The following is a 12,983-nucleotide window of genomic DNA, read 5'->3' as shown; positions in this document are numbered from 1 at the left end:
ATAACTCAAAGATTGTTTTTTGGTCCGTGGCCAGAGGTGGTGGTCTGGCATGGTTTCGGCCAAGGCACTGGTGCCCCAGGGGAGGATGACTTCTGGGCAGCAGCGTGTGGGGATGGACGAGTCCAGAGGAGGCTGCTGTGGGGGCCCAGCGACTCCTCCTCACTTGCATCCCCTCGCCGGGCTCTGGGTGGGATGCTGGGATCCCTGGGCAGCGCGGTGAAGGGCTGGAGAGCGCAGCGGGGCGTCGGGACAGCAGCTCAGCGAGGGGCTGCTAACACTCCCCCTGCTCCGCGAGCAGCGCCGTCATCCCGCCTCGGCACCACTGCACGGACGAAGCCTCTCAGATGTGAGGAGGAATGAATGTGATCGGTAAAGCTCAATGTGGATCAAAATACCCTCCCAGGTGAGGGGTGCAGAGATCTGCCTGTTCTGGGTGCAGCGGGTTCACCGGGCGGCAGGCCGGAGCAGAGGGAGGGAGTGGAGAGAGGGAGCAGAGGGTGCCTTCTGCCCTTAAACGGGGTCGCAGTCGAAATGCGTGCGACATCCCACGAGGAGGAAGCGTGATGCTCTCCAAGCCCCAAATCTGCTCCATCTCATGGGTGCAGTGGTGTGCAGGGCTGGGTGTCAGCAGGGCACGGCTCCTGCGAGCCCAGCGCGGCGGGCGAACACTGGCTTCGTCTCTCCTGAGCTCTTCGTGCTTATCTGATCTGCGCCTCCGTAATGATGTGGTTAGAATTAAATTATGGTGTTTTAATGTAGTTACAGCTACATTTACCAGGCACATTTCTTCCTGACGTACAATGCTGGAATTCAAGACATGGCCAGAGGCTGCATCTGACTTCTTGTCTTCCAGGCTTCCCACGTGCTACACCAGGCCCTGGCCGGAAAGGCAAAAAGGACTCCAGTTCACATCTGCTGCTGGAAAACCAGTGAATTACGTTAAAGGTAAATCCAAGGCGCCTCGGAAACAGCCCCTGTGTTCGAGGAGCGAGGCTCCCGCCTGCACAGCGCCGTGCCGTGCTGCTGTAACGGGGCCAGGCGCAGCTGGGGATGCAGCCCCTGGCGTGGAGGGGTTCGCACAGCGGGGGCTGCGCCTTTTCATCCTCGCTGCTCAGCCGCAGGAAAATACCTTCAAAGGTCGCACACGAGCGGTTGATCTTTAGCCAATCTACGTTGCTAGTGGGACTATGACAATTTTATACCCGTTGAAGGTCTGTGCTGAGATAGTCTAAAGCTTCATGGAAACTTTCTTGCTCGTGTCTCCTTTGATGTGAACTTAATGTTCATGGAATTTGCCGTATCAGCAAGAAGAATTATTTGATTAACTAGGGAGAAGTAAATAAACTAGTTAACTCTCTAAAATCAGACAGAAAACTCCAGAAATTGGTGCTTTGGCTGTTTTCAGTGTGCCAGAGGTGCGGGAATGCCCAAACTTCAAAATGGGACCATTGGCTCAGACAACTAATGGGGCAAAATCCTCCAGATGGAGACCAGCAGCCGCCGCGGGGCCTCTCGTCTGGGCGAGGGGACCTGGTGGGACGTGTCCTGCCCGTGCTCCCAGCAGCCAGGCGAATCTGAAAAATTCCTTGTTCTCACCGTTAGATCAGCTGCTAAATGCAGATGCTTTGGGACGTAACTGTGCAACAGAGATGATCTGCAGAGCAATTAACCCTGCAGAATGAGCGGTTCCCTTTACCTCCTCCTCGGGCCTCATCACACATGGTCTCCCATCCCTGAGCCTCGCCAGGTTGCGTGGTGTGTCCAGATCTCGTAACGGGCCCCCCCAGATCGTCCCTGTTAGTGGGGGTGAGCTCACATAATTGTGGGGATCCCTACTGTCTACAGAGAGCGTAAGCTTTGCTTATCAACCTTTCAGGGTGTTTTCGTCAATTTTGATCTGCCTGTTGGAAATTTATAGCGAGGATGCCCTCTAGGGAGTGACTTGTTTTTCCTACCCCTGATTCAGCTTCAGACTTGTGAATTTTAAGTGCATATGCATATATAAATGTGTGTCTGTATTTATACAGATACTGCCAGTGCACGTTTTGCAGTAATTCTCCTTGGATGCTCTTGCTTTCTCCTGCAGTCAATTTTTTTGAATGACATGGAACTGATAATGAATGTGGTTTCAGTACCAAATGATCGGGCTGGCTCGTCTCATTCCACCTCTCCTGGTTTTGAGCAAGAATGTGAGGACTTGCTGTGTCTATTTTAGATTCCATCATGAAAGGAATAATTGAGATTGAGATTCTTAGTCACTCAATGCAGAAGGTCAGGGAATTAATGCTGTGTTACATCCAGACCATTCATTTACTGTGCCTCCTTTTTTTTTTCCCTTAACTGTCTGTAGGGGAAAACAAATGTGCCACAGAGAAGGTAACGCATCTTCAATGCTGCACACATCCCCAGCCTCTGATAATACACACTGTTTATCTTTATTTTGGGGGTGTTCCAGGGTAGTTTTATCATCATAATTGATTAGTGGCGACAGGGAAAAAAAATCCAGGAGTAAGAGGAAGAAATGGTTCCAGTGAATCCATTGACTCAGTTGTAGCATTGATCTATTTCTGGGAATTATTTATAGGAGAAGATTCATAGTTAACAATATTAGTTTGGACTTCTGGAACAGTTTATCAGAGGATCTTAACGGCCTTTGGTAACAATTAATCAGGTAGAAAAATAAGGTAGGCAGCCTCATTTTGGGAGAGGGAAGGAAATGGGATTCCTGGAGTAACTCCAGCCACGAGTATTTGTGGCCCGAAAAGCGCGTCTCCCCGCCGGGCCACACCGGCAAGAGGCGGTGGCATTGCCCAGGCTCTTTGGGGCCACAGGAGCAGCACAGGGAGAGCTGCACAGGGACAAAACAAAGCCTCTTCTTCCCCTGTCGCTCCTCCCCATTGTGTTTTTGTTTTTAACTTAATTGATCTGTATCCTGCAATCCTACCCGCAGGAGAAATGACACATCTGAAAAAAGCAGGAGGATTTGTTTAAAGTGGTCTGGTTGGGTTTTTTCAGTGTGTATATATAGAATTGCCTGGAAGTAGTAAATAGAATTAAACACGGTAGTTCTGAAAAACAAAATTCTCAGGGCTGTCTGTTGATTTCAAAGCTGATGAAAACAAAGCAGGCTTTGAAATCTTTCCTCACAGAGCTTTCCCCCTGCTCCCTTATCATCTAAAAGATGGGCCTGATAATATTTGGGTTTTATTCTTCTTTTGAAACAGTTGAAAAATGCTGCTTTCTCAATTAAGATGAAAATCCCAATGTTTTTAATAAGGTCAGTGCAATGTCTTCATTAGAAAGATGCTGAAATAACTTGATGCAGATCTGGAACTTCCACCAGGAAAAACTTCAGTGTCTACCCAGAAAGTCTAGAGCCACATTTGCACTAGGTGTGAACCGGTGTCGCTTCCCTATAATTGCTGGTTCTGGGATAACCTATTTCAGTTTAGGGACTGGCCGCTGTGTTTTTAAGTAACTGCTTTATGTGCAGCCAAACGCAAGTGGCTTTTGTTAGTTTTTCCCTGGCGAGCTGCTGGCACAGGGGCAGCGCCGGGTCTTGGGTACCTGCAAATCCCACGGACGGGCAGGGACGGGCAGCGTTTGGGTGTTGTGTTTTGTGGTTTCGTTTCATGTGATTCAGCAGCTGGTAACAAAGAGAGGGACTGGCAGCGGGGGAAGGCGTGTAAAGCTCACCACTAGGAAACGCAGGTGGATATTCAAGGAATGGACAGCCCAAAATAAAACAAAAAATATCTAACCCACTAAGTCTACGCTCTGTTGCAATTTTGCCTACAAATTTCACAACAAAGCTGCTGGGTGCTGTGCACCTGAAAGCCTGTCCTCTGTCACGGGTGCTGGGGACACATAGAAAGCCTTCTCCCAGCTCTCTGTATCTGGCCAACCCTCCCTGTCCCCCCCCGACCGGTCTGGAACCTCGACCCCCAAAGATGTCGCTTCCTTCCTCCGTGCTGTATCTTCTCTGAGACAGCGTTGGCAAAGCTTATCATCGCCCAGTGTGTTTCTGGAGCCTGCTGTAGAGACTGGGGGTAACGCCAAAGGCAGAGATGCATCAAGAAGACCAATTGTTTGCGATGACATATTCTGCATTTTAAACGATCTTTGATTTCCTGGCAGCTCCCCCGTGTATCGCCCCTCCGTAACGCCGTCTAAATAACGTTTGTCAGGTGAAGCCACATCTGGGTAACAGGCAGGCCAGCCCGCAGTGTGCTGTTAGTCATCGGGGATTTCCGAAACCCACCGGCCGATCAATCTCAAGAACTTACTAAATGATAGATGGAATATAATATAGGTCATTATTTCTTCCCTATGCATGAAAATGAATTATTCAGTAAAGATTTAGATCCTTTTTATTATGACACTGAATTTATAGAGCATACAAAACATAAATGCAGATTTCTCCAGCACCAGATAGATGAACTCATTCTCCAGGCAGCATGAGTTAGGTGCAGCCATTCAGCATCACTGCACGGCGCAGACACGATGTCCCAACGGCTGGGGCACACGATGGCAATGTGGGCGATTAGAACCTATGCTTGGCTCAGCTGCCAGCTTCCTTACCTGGCGTGGTATTTCCAAAAGCCCCTGGCTGGTTTAGGAGCCCAAGATGTATTTATTTCAGAAATCAGGCTCTCAGGCCCCACGCCTCTTCAATGAGATTTGGAGTCGTGTCACTTAGACCTTATAAATGCTTAACTTAAACTCTGCATCTCAGTCTTGAAGCAGAGTTGCCATATATCAAAAGGAAATCAGTGAGGCTAAAACCTCTTAATGAGAAGTAGATGCTACATGAGTACGTGGACAGACATGGTCTTGCTGAATTTGGCTGTCTACAGGGCTACCGTCTAGAATTTGGGTTGGTTCGTATCAACAGCAGTAACTTCCCCTGTTACGGGAATAAACGCTCCAACTTTTAATTGTGCAGCTAGTGAGAACGTTACCACTGACCAGCAGTTACGGATGTCAGCTTCGCAGTTCATTAGCTACTCCCAAAAGTCTGCTGGGAGTTCAGATTTTTAGCATGAACGTTAGAGGTTGGAGAGAAGGAGAGCAAAGGGTGAGCCTGCAGACCCCCTGTTCAGAGGAAAGGCCAGGGGTTGGGGCTGGAGCAGCACCTTTGGAGATGGGTGCTGTCTGCTGCCCCCGGGGCAGGGCGGCGGGTGCTGATTTGCCACCTGGGGGCTTCAGGCCCTGAACGCGCCCCCAGAGCACCCCCGGTGCAGTGGTTGTGGCTTTGTTTGCTGCGGAGAAGCTGTCAGTCCCTTTTTTAGGGCTGTGCTGACCGCAGAGGGTTTGGGGACAGAAACACGGCCGTGCTGACGCCTCTTTGGAGTGTTTCTTCTCTCTCTACATCTGCATCCAGGGCAGAAAAGTGGGGTGCCAGGGTCCTCTGTACTGGGAGCAGACAGCAAGGAAACTTGTTTGCTCTGGACACAGCCCAAGCATTTTACTAATTTCACTAATTCCCTGGGCCAAATTCTGCCCTAGGTAACGTTAGAATAATTTGCTCCTCGGAAAGCTGAGGTGTAATTACGTGTCACGGGCGCGTGGTGCCAGGGATGTGAGTGGAGGTGGCAGGCAGGGGAGATGTGCTCGCTGTTTTTTCGTGGTGTTAGAGGATCGCAGGCGGCTGGACGGGGTGTGCTCTGCAGAGCCCACCGGGCAGCGGTTCGCATCGCGCTGGTCTCTGGTGCTGCCGCTTCCCTTGGGCACGTCGCGCTCTCGGGAGCGGGCTCTGCTCTGCGGGCAGCACAGCTGCTTCCTGGGCACGCGAGAGGCGCGAGGGCGACCCCGAAGAGAGGGGAAAGCCCTGTGCCTGCTTTCCCGGCTGCGCTGCCCTGGGCTTTCTCAAAATCAGCCGTTAGTGGGATTTTCCTCCCGCAAGCACCATCAAATGGCCATTGCCAAAAGGCCGGCAGTAAGGACCTGGGGGTTTTCCAGCTTAATGTACAGACATTAACTGCTCAGGTTTGTAAACCTCACAGAGGGCAAAAACAAACACGGTAATGGAAGGCTGCCTGGAAATGATCTGAATTTGTAAATCTCAGTGGCGTGTGCAGGAGAAATGGCAAAAATGGCCGAATAGATTGGAACCGGTCACCTGCCTGCACCGGCCACGGCGCTGGGAGAGGCGGAAAAGAGAAAGTACCGATAGAGCCTTTCAAAAGCTGTTTGACCTGTAACGTTCACTGAGGTAAGGGGTAACAGGGAAGATTTCCTTTTAATATATAGAAATCCAAATTTTTTTCTGGAGCTGTAATCAGCTCCGCTGAAGCTCCCTCTGTCCATCAGCAAAATCTGTCTCGTGCTTGTTCCTTCTGGAACCCCTTTAAAATTCTGCGCCGCGGTCAGAGAGATTAAAGGGGTAATATAACCCCAGGAACCACACTCCTGACTAGTAATTTCCCGGTGATTATTACGAGAAATAGCTAAGATCTAAAGGAGGCTCAGAGGGGGGAGAAAAAGACTGGTGTTTAATCCTCCCCATCCATTCACTTTGCACACTGGTGCTGCTGGGGCAGGGCCAGGACAGCTCCTGTCCCAGCCGGAGCGGTCGGAGTCTTCCTGCCCCTGCCCTTGGAACCGGAATTCAGCAGCTCATGACAAAACATACCCAGTAAAGGGAATTTTATCATATTTTTGCAGTGGTCGGCATCAAAACGTGAAGATGACTGTTTCTCTGGTAGGCCTGTCCTACCAGACCTGTGCACGTCCTCTAATTTACACCTTGTTCATTAGTCACTGCTGGAAAGTCGTGACTCCCCCTCCCCCTAAAAAATTATAATCCCTGAGTTTGAAATAGTTTGTGACCCCAAAATAGCTCTTGCAGGCACGGCCGCCGGGCCGGGAGGGCTTCAGGGAGGAGGCACCTGGTCTCGGGCGAGCCAAGGTACTCAAAATCAATGGATGTTTCTGAAAATGTAGGGCAACGCGGCTCAGTCCCGTTGGGCGGGCAGCCCGCGCTCCCGCTCACCGCTTCTTAATTTAGGTGAAACTGATTGCTTTCACCTTATATAATCACGACAATACTTGGCAGCCCCAGCGCCGCGTCCGTCTGACGCTGCAAAGCGCCATTCAAACGCCAGTGTCACATGTAGGGGCTGGGGGCAAACGCTGACAACTCCTGCTGGGGCCAAAGGCTGCAGTGGGGAGTCCTGGGAGTGGGGACACTGGGAGTGGGGACACTGGGATGTGGGGACACTGGGATACAGGGACACTGCATGCGGGAAACCTGGGATGTGGGGGCACCAGGATTCAGGGACACTGGGATTCGGGGACACTGGGATGCGGGAACCCTGGGATGTGGGGAAACCGGGATGCGGGTACACCGGGATGAGGGGACACTGGGGTGCAGGAGCGGGTACCCCCTCCCGCGCGGGGGTGCAGGGACACCTCACCGCGATACCCTCATTTCCCACCAGTCCCTTAAACTTCACTCAGCTGCCTCCGCTGGACGCCCGCCCGCCCCAGGGACAGACTGTCCGCCATCACCCTCCCTGGCCGTGCCGGGGGGCCAGGCAGGGCGGGATGGCGGGAAACACCCCCCCACACACAACCTCAGGGCTCTGCTTTGCCGCTGCGAACCGGAGCCGTTATAAGGGGTGCGGCGGGGGGTAAGTAAATGTGTGTGTTTATCCGTACCGGGGGTGTGTGTGTGTGTGTGTGTGTGTGTGTGTGTGTCTGTGTGTGTGTGTGTGTGTGTGTGTGTGTGTGTGTGTGTGTATATGTCGGGGGGGTGCTCGGCGCTGCTCGCCGGGCGCGCGCGCGGCGGTGACGTCACGGCAGGGCCACGCGACGGCGGCGGGCCCCGCCCCATGGCGCGGGGGCGGGAGGGAGGGAGGGAGAAGGGGAGAGGAGGGGGGGGAGTGAGAGGGAGGGAGGGATGGAGGGAGGAGAGGATGGTGGCGGCGGGGGGAGGGAGGGACGGCGCGGCGCGGCGCTGAGCTAAGCCGATCCCACGTGTGACGGATCTGGCTGCTTCCCCAGCGCCTCTCCAGTGAGATCCTCCGGTAGCGGAGGGAGGAGGAGGAGGAGGAGGAGGAGGAGGGGGGAAGGGAAGGGGAAAAGCAAACCGGAGCGAACCGAGCCCCGTAGCCGGGCACAGGGGGGGGCGGGTTGGGCGGGCGGGCGGGCGGGGGGGGTCCTCTCAGGGGCTCTCGTTCGGCGCGGATCGCTGCGGGCTCCGCGCGGCCATGGAGGCGGACGGGAGCCAGGCTACCTCGGGGAGCCCCGGCGAGGCGCAGCACGACCCCGGGTAAGTCGGTGGGCAGCGGGGCGGTGAGGAGCGGGGCGGGGGAGGGGGTGGTGGGGGGGCCGGCCGGTCGGCCGGCCCCCCCACCACCCCCCCCCCCCCGCCCCGCTCCTCACCGCCCCGCTCCGCGCCCCTCCGCGCCGCCGTGAGGTGCCCCGTCAAAATGGCCGATCCCGCACCGGCGTTCAACTCCGCTCTCTTCTCTCCCTCCAGCAAGATGTTCATCGGCGGCCTCAGCTGGCAAACCTCACCAGGTAAGCACCGCCGCCCCCCCGCACCCCTCCCCGTCCCCGCTTCCCCCCCCCCCTCCCCTTTTTCCCCCACGCGTCCCGCCCCGCGTGGGCCGCGTCCCGCCGCGCCGGGGCCTGCCCGCACCCCCCCACCCCCCCCTTTCCCCTCCTCTGCCTCTGTGTTTCTCTTTCTCTCCGCAGACAGCCTTAGAGACTATTTTAGCAAATTCGGAGAAATTCGGGAGTGTATGGTCATGCGGGACCCCACCACCAAGCGCTCCAGGTAACACCGCCGCCCACCCGAGGCGCGTTGACAAAACTTCGCGAGTTGCCGTCGGGGCGGGTGGACGCTCCCCCCCCCCCCCCCCCCGCCAATCCTCTTTCCCCCCCCCCCCCCCAATCCTCATGGCACCCCACGCGTGGGGCTTTTCGAGAGGTTTTCCCGCGCCGCATCCCCCCCGCCCCCCCCAGCCGGGAGGAGAAAACAAAGCGGCTGGCGAGTCGGAGGGGTGTCGGGGTGCCCCTGGGGGGCTGTGGGCGAGGGGTGCGTGTGTGTGTGAGAGGGGGGAAACAGCCGTTTATTTTTATGACTTTTCTCCTCGTCTCTAGTTCTCATCATCACCCCCCTCCCCTCCCCACACCCCCATCCCCTCGCTCTTTGTCTCTCGCAGAGGCTTCGGGTTCGTTACCTTCGCGGATCCGGCGAGTGTAGACAAAGTCCTGGCTCAGCCCCACCACGAGCTGGACTCCAAGACGGTAGGTGCTGCGTGGGGCTGCGGGGGCTGCCCGCCCCCCGCTGCGGGGACAGGCGGCGTGGCGGGGACCGTGCCCTCGCCCCGCGCTCGCCCGCAGCTGCCGCTTCGCCGGGGGTTTTGCGGGGCGGTGTCAAGCTGTCATTGAACCGGGACATTGAATCGCATGGTTGGCTTTTTCCTCTTTTTTTTTTTTTTTTTTTTCCCTTAAACTCTGCCTCTAACTTACAGAAAGCGGTAACTTTTTTTTTTTTTAAATCTGAATTTACCCATACCGACCGATGGCTCCTCCCCCAGCCTTATATTTTATCGAGCGGTGACATTGAAAAAATTGTAGAGTGAAATCCAACTTTTTTTGGTGTTCCGCTGCAGAATGCTTTCCGCAGGGAACTTTCTTCTTCTTTTGATTGATTATTTATTTATTGGTGCGCGCGTTTCAAGGTGGGAGTGACTTACTGTCAAATTGTAAAAGCTGCTCCTGGTGTCATTTCCCAAAGTCATTTTTCGGAGAGATCCCCCTCACCTGTGATGTCAGGGCCCTTATGAAACACAGGCATTAATTTATGGAAAGCTGTGCGAGAGCTCGAGAGTAGCTGTGGTAGAGAGGCACAAGTCCTAATTTGTTGTTGTTTCTCCAGAGCTTTTTGCTACACTTAGTCTCCAGTGGATAACATAAGGAAAACGCTCATGAGACTCAGCTGAGCTGTTTTTTTATAATAAACATCACATTTCCCTTTTTTTTTTTTTCCTTCTTTTCAATAAAAAAATCCACGCGTGCGTTTGCCCCTTGACCTGATACGGCATTTTCAGTATTGGGTCAAACAAAAGGTATCAAGCGTGTGTAGCTTTAGGCCCTGTGTTTTTTTTTTTTCCCCTGCGACCAGGTCCATGCAAAAAGATGAAGTTTTGTGCCTCTCACTTTATTGCAATTTTAAGCCTCGGCAAAGCTGGAAGGGGAGGGGGGAAGGACACTGGTAGAGGTCATGATTGCTTTGGTACTGATCGGTCTGAAGGGGGTTGTGTTTTGGGAAGGGAAGGATCGTGTTGGTTTAAGGGTCTGGCAGAGAGCTTCTGCTGGACGTTTCGAATGTGTTTGTTGCTGTAACTGTCTTTTATAGTATATATTCTGGATCGTAAAGGTTTTATTTTAACATGAGCATGGTGGTAGGAGGAGTCCTGTCTCGGTGCTGGAACATCTTGTGGGTGCCTGTGTGTATGAGATACAGTTAAATGAAGAATAGAAGAAGCAGGGAGCAAACATGAGTGTATGATTTTTTAAAAAAATGTAAATTATCTGAAAACAAAAAGCCCAAAGCTCTCATAGAGGCAGGTGGAATCTAGTGTTTTAATTCGACCTACAAATTCTGCCAGGCTTGTCTGAACACGTAGCCCATGCTTTCACATGCCTTAATAATTTGATTTTAGGTTTAATCAGATATGGTAAGATAACTGATTCAACTGTGCTCCTGAGATTAAACTCACCAGACTTTTTGTGTATAGCTATATTCTCTATGTGTTTTTAAAGATAAATTTAGATAAGAAGAACAAAGGCAAACAGTATCTTGAACGAGGGTTTAAAAAAAAAATAAATCATGGGAGGACACCCTGTCATATTTCTGACTATAATTAGGTCCTCCCCCAGCTTTTTTCCTGTATCACAGTCTAGTCCCTGCAATGTATTAATTTGCTCTTCTCTGGGGGAGGGGTGAAAAGCTTGACCAGGACAAATTTGCTTCAGTTTTGATTGTGTGATAATGATTGAATCAATCTAAATAAGAAATGGACCTTAGAATCAGTAACACAACTTAAAAGTAAAAGATAAAACTAGCCAGGTTCCCTTTCAGCCGTTTATTTGTAGACGTATTGTAGTAACTGTTCTTTAGTATAACATAGCATTTGACTCTGTTTCAACGTTCAGCACAGGAGGCAGATCGGTTGGGTATTGGCATGGAAACGTCGCTCTTGTTTACAGTTACGTTAAAAGCTTTGTTTAGGTAATGGCCATTCATATCAGAAATAGTATTATAGTCATTTCCTAGAGGACTTGTAGATACAGTAAGTAGAATTGTACCTAACTAACTAATTTTTTTTTTGGTAGAAGTTTGATTTTTTTTTTTTTTTTTTTTTTATTTTGGTTGTTGTTTGAATAGTTGACAGGGATATGCAAAAGGTATGGATTTGCCATGTTGATTGCTAGTGTTCATCTTCAAACGCTGATGGTGTTCATCCAAAAGGTTTCCTGAAGGAAAATTCAGTCATTTAAGAAGGGCTGTCGCTGTGGCGCAAAAAGAACTCCATGCTCTTTGAACTGACCTTCAGAAATGAATGTGTTGCTTTAGAGTTTAATGGCTCTTGCAACTTTTTGCCAGTGGGACTTTGCAGTGATGTCCTGCTGGTGGGACTGTTCTTTGTTGAGAAAACTTTTGCTTTTGAAGCAAATGTAGAAATGTGCATATTTGCCTCCACCTTTGGGTATCGCTGTGGAAAATCCGTACCTGTTGTATTTCCCCAGTAGACAAATGCCTAGTCAGTGCTGAATATGTTTGTAGATAATGTTAATCTCTATGAAAAGGTTAGCTTTCTAGATAAATAATTTTACTTTCTATGCTTTTTGAACAATAAAGTGGCATGTAATCGCTCATTTCTCAGGTATGTCCTAAACAAGATACTACATTTGTATCCGATGTAGACAAATCAGTTTATCAGTTGCACATCAGATGTTTGTGATATTTCCAATTTTGACAAATTAATTGAGTAGAACTGCTTTTTAGGAGAGGCCCGTGGTTATTTATCAGTGACAGGAATATTTATCACCACAGGAATAACAATACCAAATGGAAACATCCCCTTTTCTTAACCAGGGTTAGCTTGAGGGAGGAATAAAACCCAACAAAAGCCCAACCAAACTGTTAAAGAAAGCCTCTACTTCTAAATATGCCTTAACACAGTCAGGATTAGTCTCATCAGTTTGTTACGTAGTCAAAGATGACACTGAAAGCAGTAGCAAGTTGCACAGTTAAGGTAGGATTTAGTCCTTTAAAACATCCTTTTCCAGAGTCTTTATTTAGAACATGTCTGCGTGCAGATGCTGCTAAAAACCAGAGGTGAAATCAGCAGCACGCAGACGCTTTATTGCGATCATTTTTAAAGATGACAATTGGAGCTGGGCAGTTGTTTAAAAGGTATGCTTTTTATTTACATCCAGCCACGCATCTGCGGTGGTGTCTTTTTGTTTTTTAAGTGATTTTCTGAATGGTGGAGAGGAGTCGCTTTTTAAAGATGACCCGTGTGGAAGTTGTTTTTAAGATTGCAGAATTAGCATTTTGGAATTGCAGAGTGGACACGCTTTCTGATTTATGCAGCGCGATGGCAGTCAGTGCTGCATCTTAAAACAAGGGAGCATGGGGTAAAACAAAGACATTTTTTTCTTCCTTTTTGTCTCTGTGGTGGCATGCTTCCTTCAAGCATACTTTAGGTAACTCCTTCATGGAGAACCTTTAAGAACTTGGTTTCTTCTGGTTTAAAATGCCTGTGTGTTTCGTTCATGTCTTGCTCTCCTCTCTTCCCACCCCTTCCCATAAATGCCCCCTTGTAGTCTTTCGTTGCTCACATATATTCTTTGATGGCGAGCAAACAATTTGGCACATTGTTATGAAGGATAATCCTGTAGTCCTTCTAATGTTTTAGTTTTAATAACTGAAATGTGAATAATTTGACTCTGTGTTCTGC

General features: G+C 50.6%; 1 protein-coding gene across 26 annotated transcripts in view; it reads left to right on the top strand.

The window, feature by feature from the left end:
- Positions 1-8,170: 8,170 nt before the first annotated feature.
- MSI2 (musashi RNA binding protein 2) overlaps positions 8,171-12,983 on the top strand; it is a 255,858-nt gene continuing 251,045 nt past the window's right edge. For all 26 annotated transcript variants that reach the window (XR_012631757.1, XR_012631754.1, XR_012631755.1 and 23 more), the window contains exons 1-4: positions 8,171-8,275; positions 8,486-8,526; positions 8,704-8,785; positions 9,174-9,258. Coding sequence is in view for 21 of the 26 variants with exons in the window: in XM_074890669.1 (XP_074746770.1) it covers positions 8,214-8,275; positions 8,486-8,526; positions 8,704-8,785; positions 9,174-9,258 (270 nt within the window). In the remaining 5 variants the exon portion in view is untranslated. The remainder of the gene's footprint in view (positions 8,276-8,485; positions 8,527-8,703; positions 8,786-9,173; positions 9,259-12,983) is intronic.

This window comes from Strix uralensis, chromosome 20 (genome assembly GCF_047716275.1).
Source record: "Strix uralensis isolate ZFMK-TIS-50842 chromosome 20, bStrUra1, whole genome shotgun sequence".
Classification (NCBI taxonomy): Eukaryota; Metazoa; Chordata; class Aves; order Strigiformes; family Strigidae; genus Strix; species Strix uralensis.
Note: the sequence above shows the minus strand (reverse complement) of the source record. Positions and strands in the feature narration are given on the sequence as shown.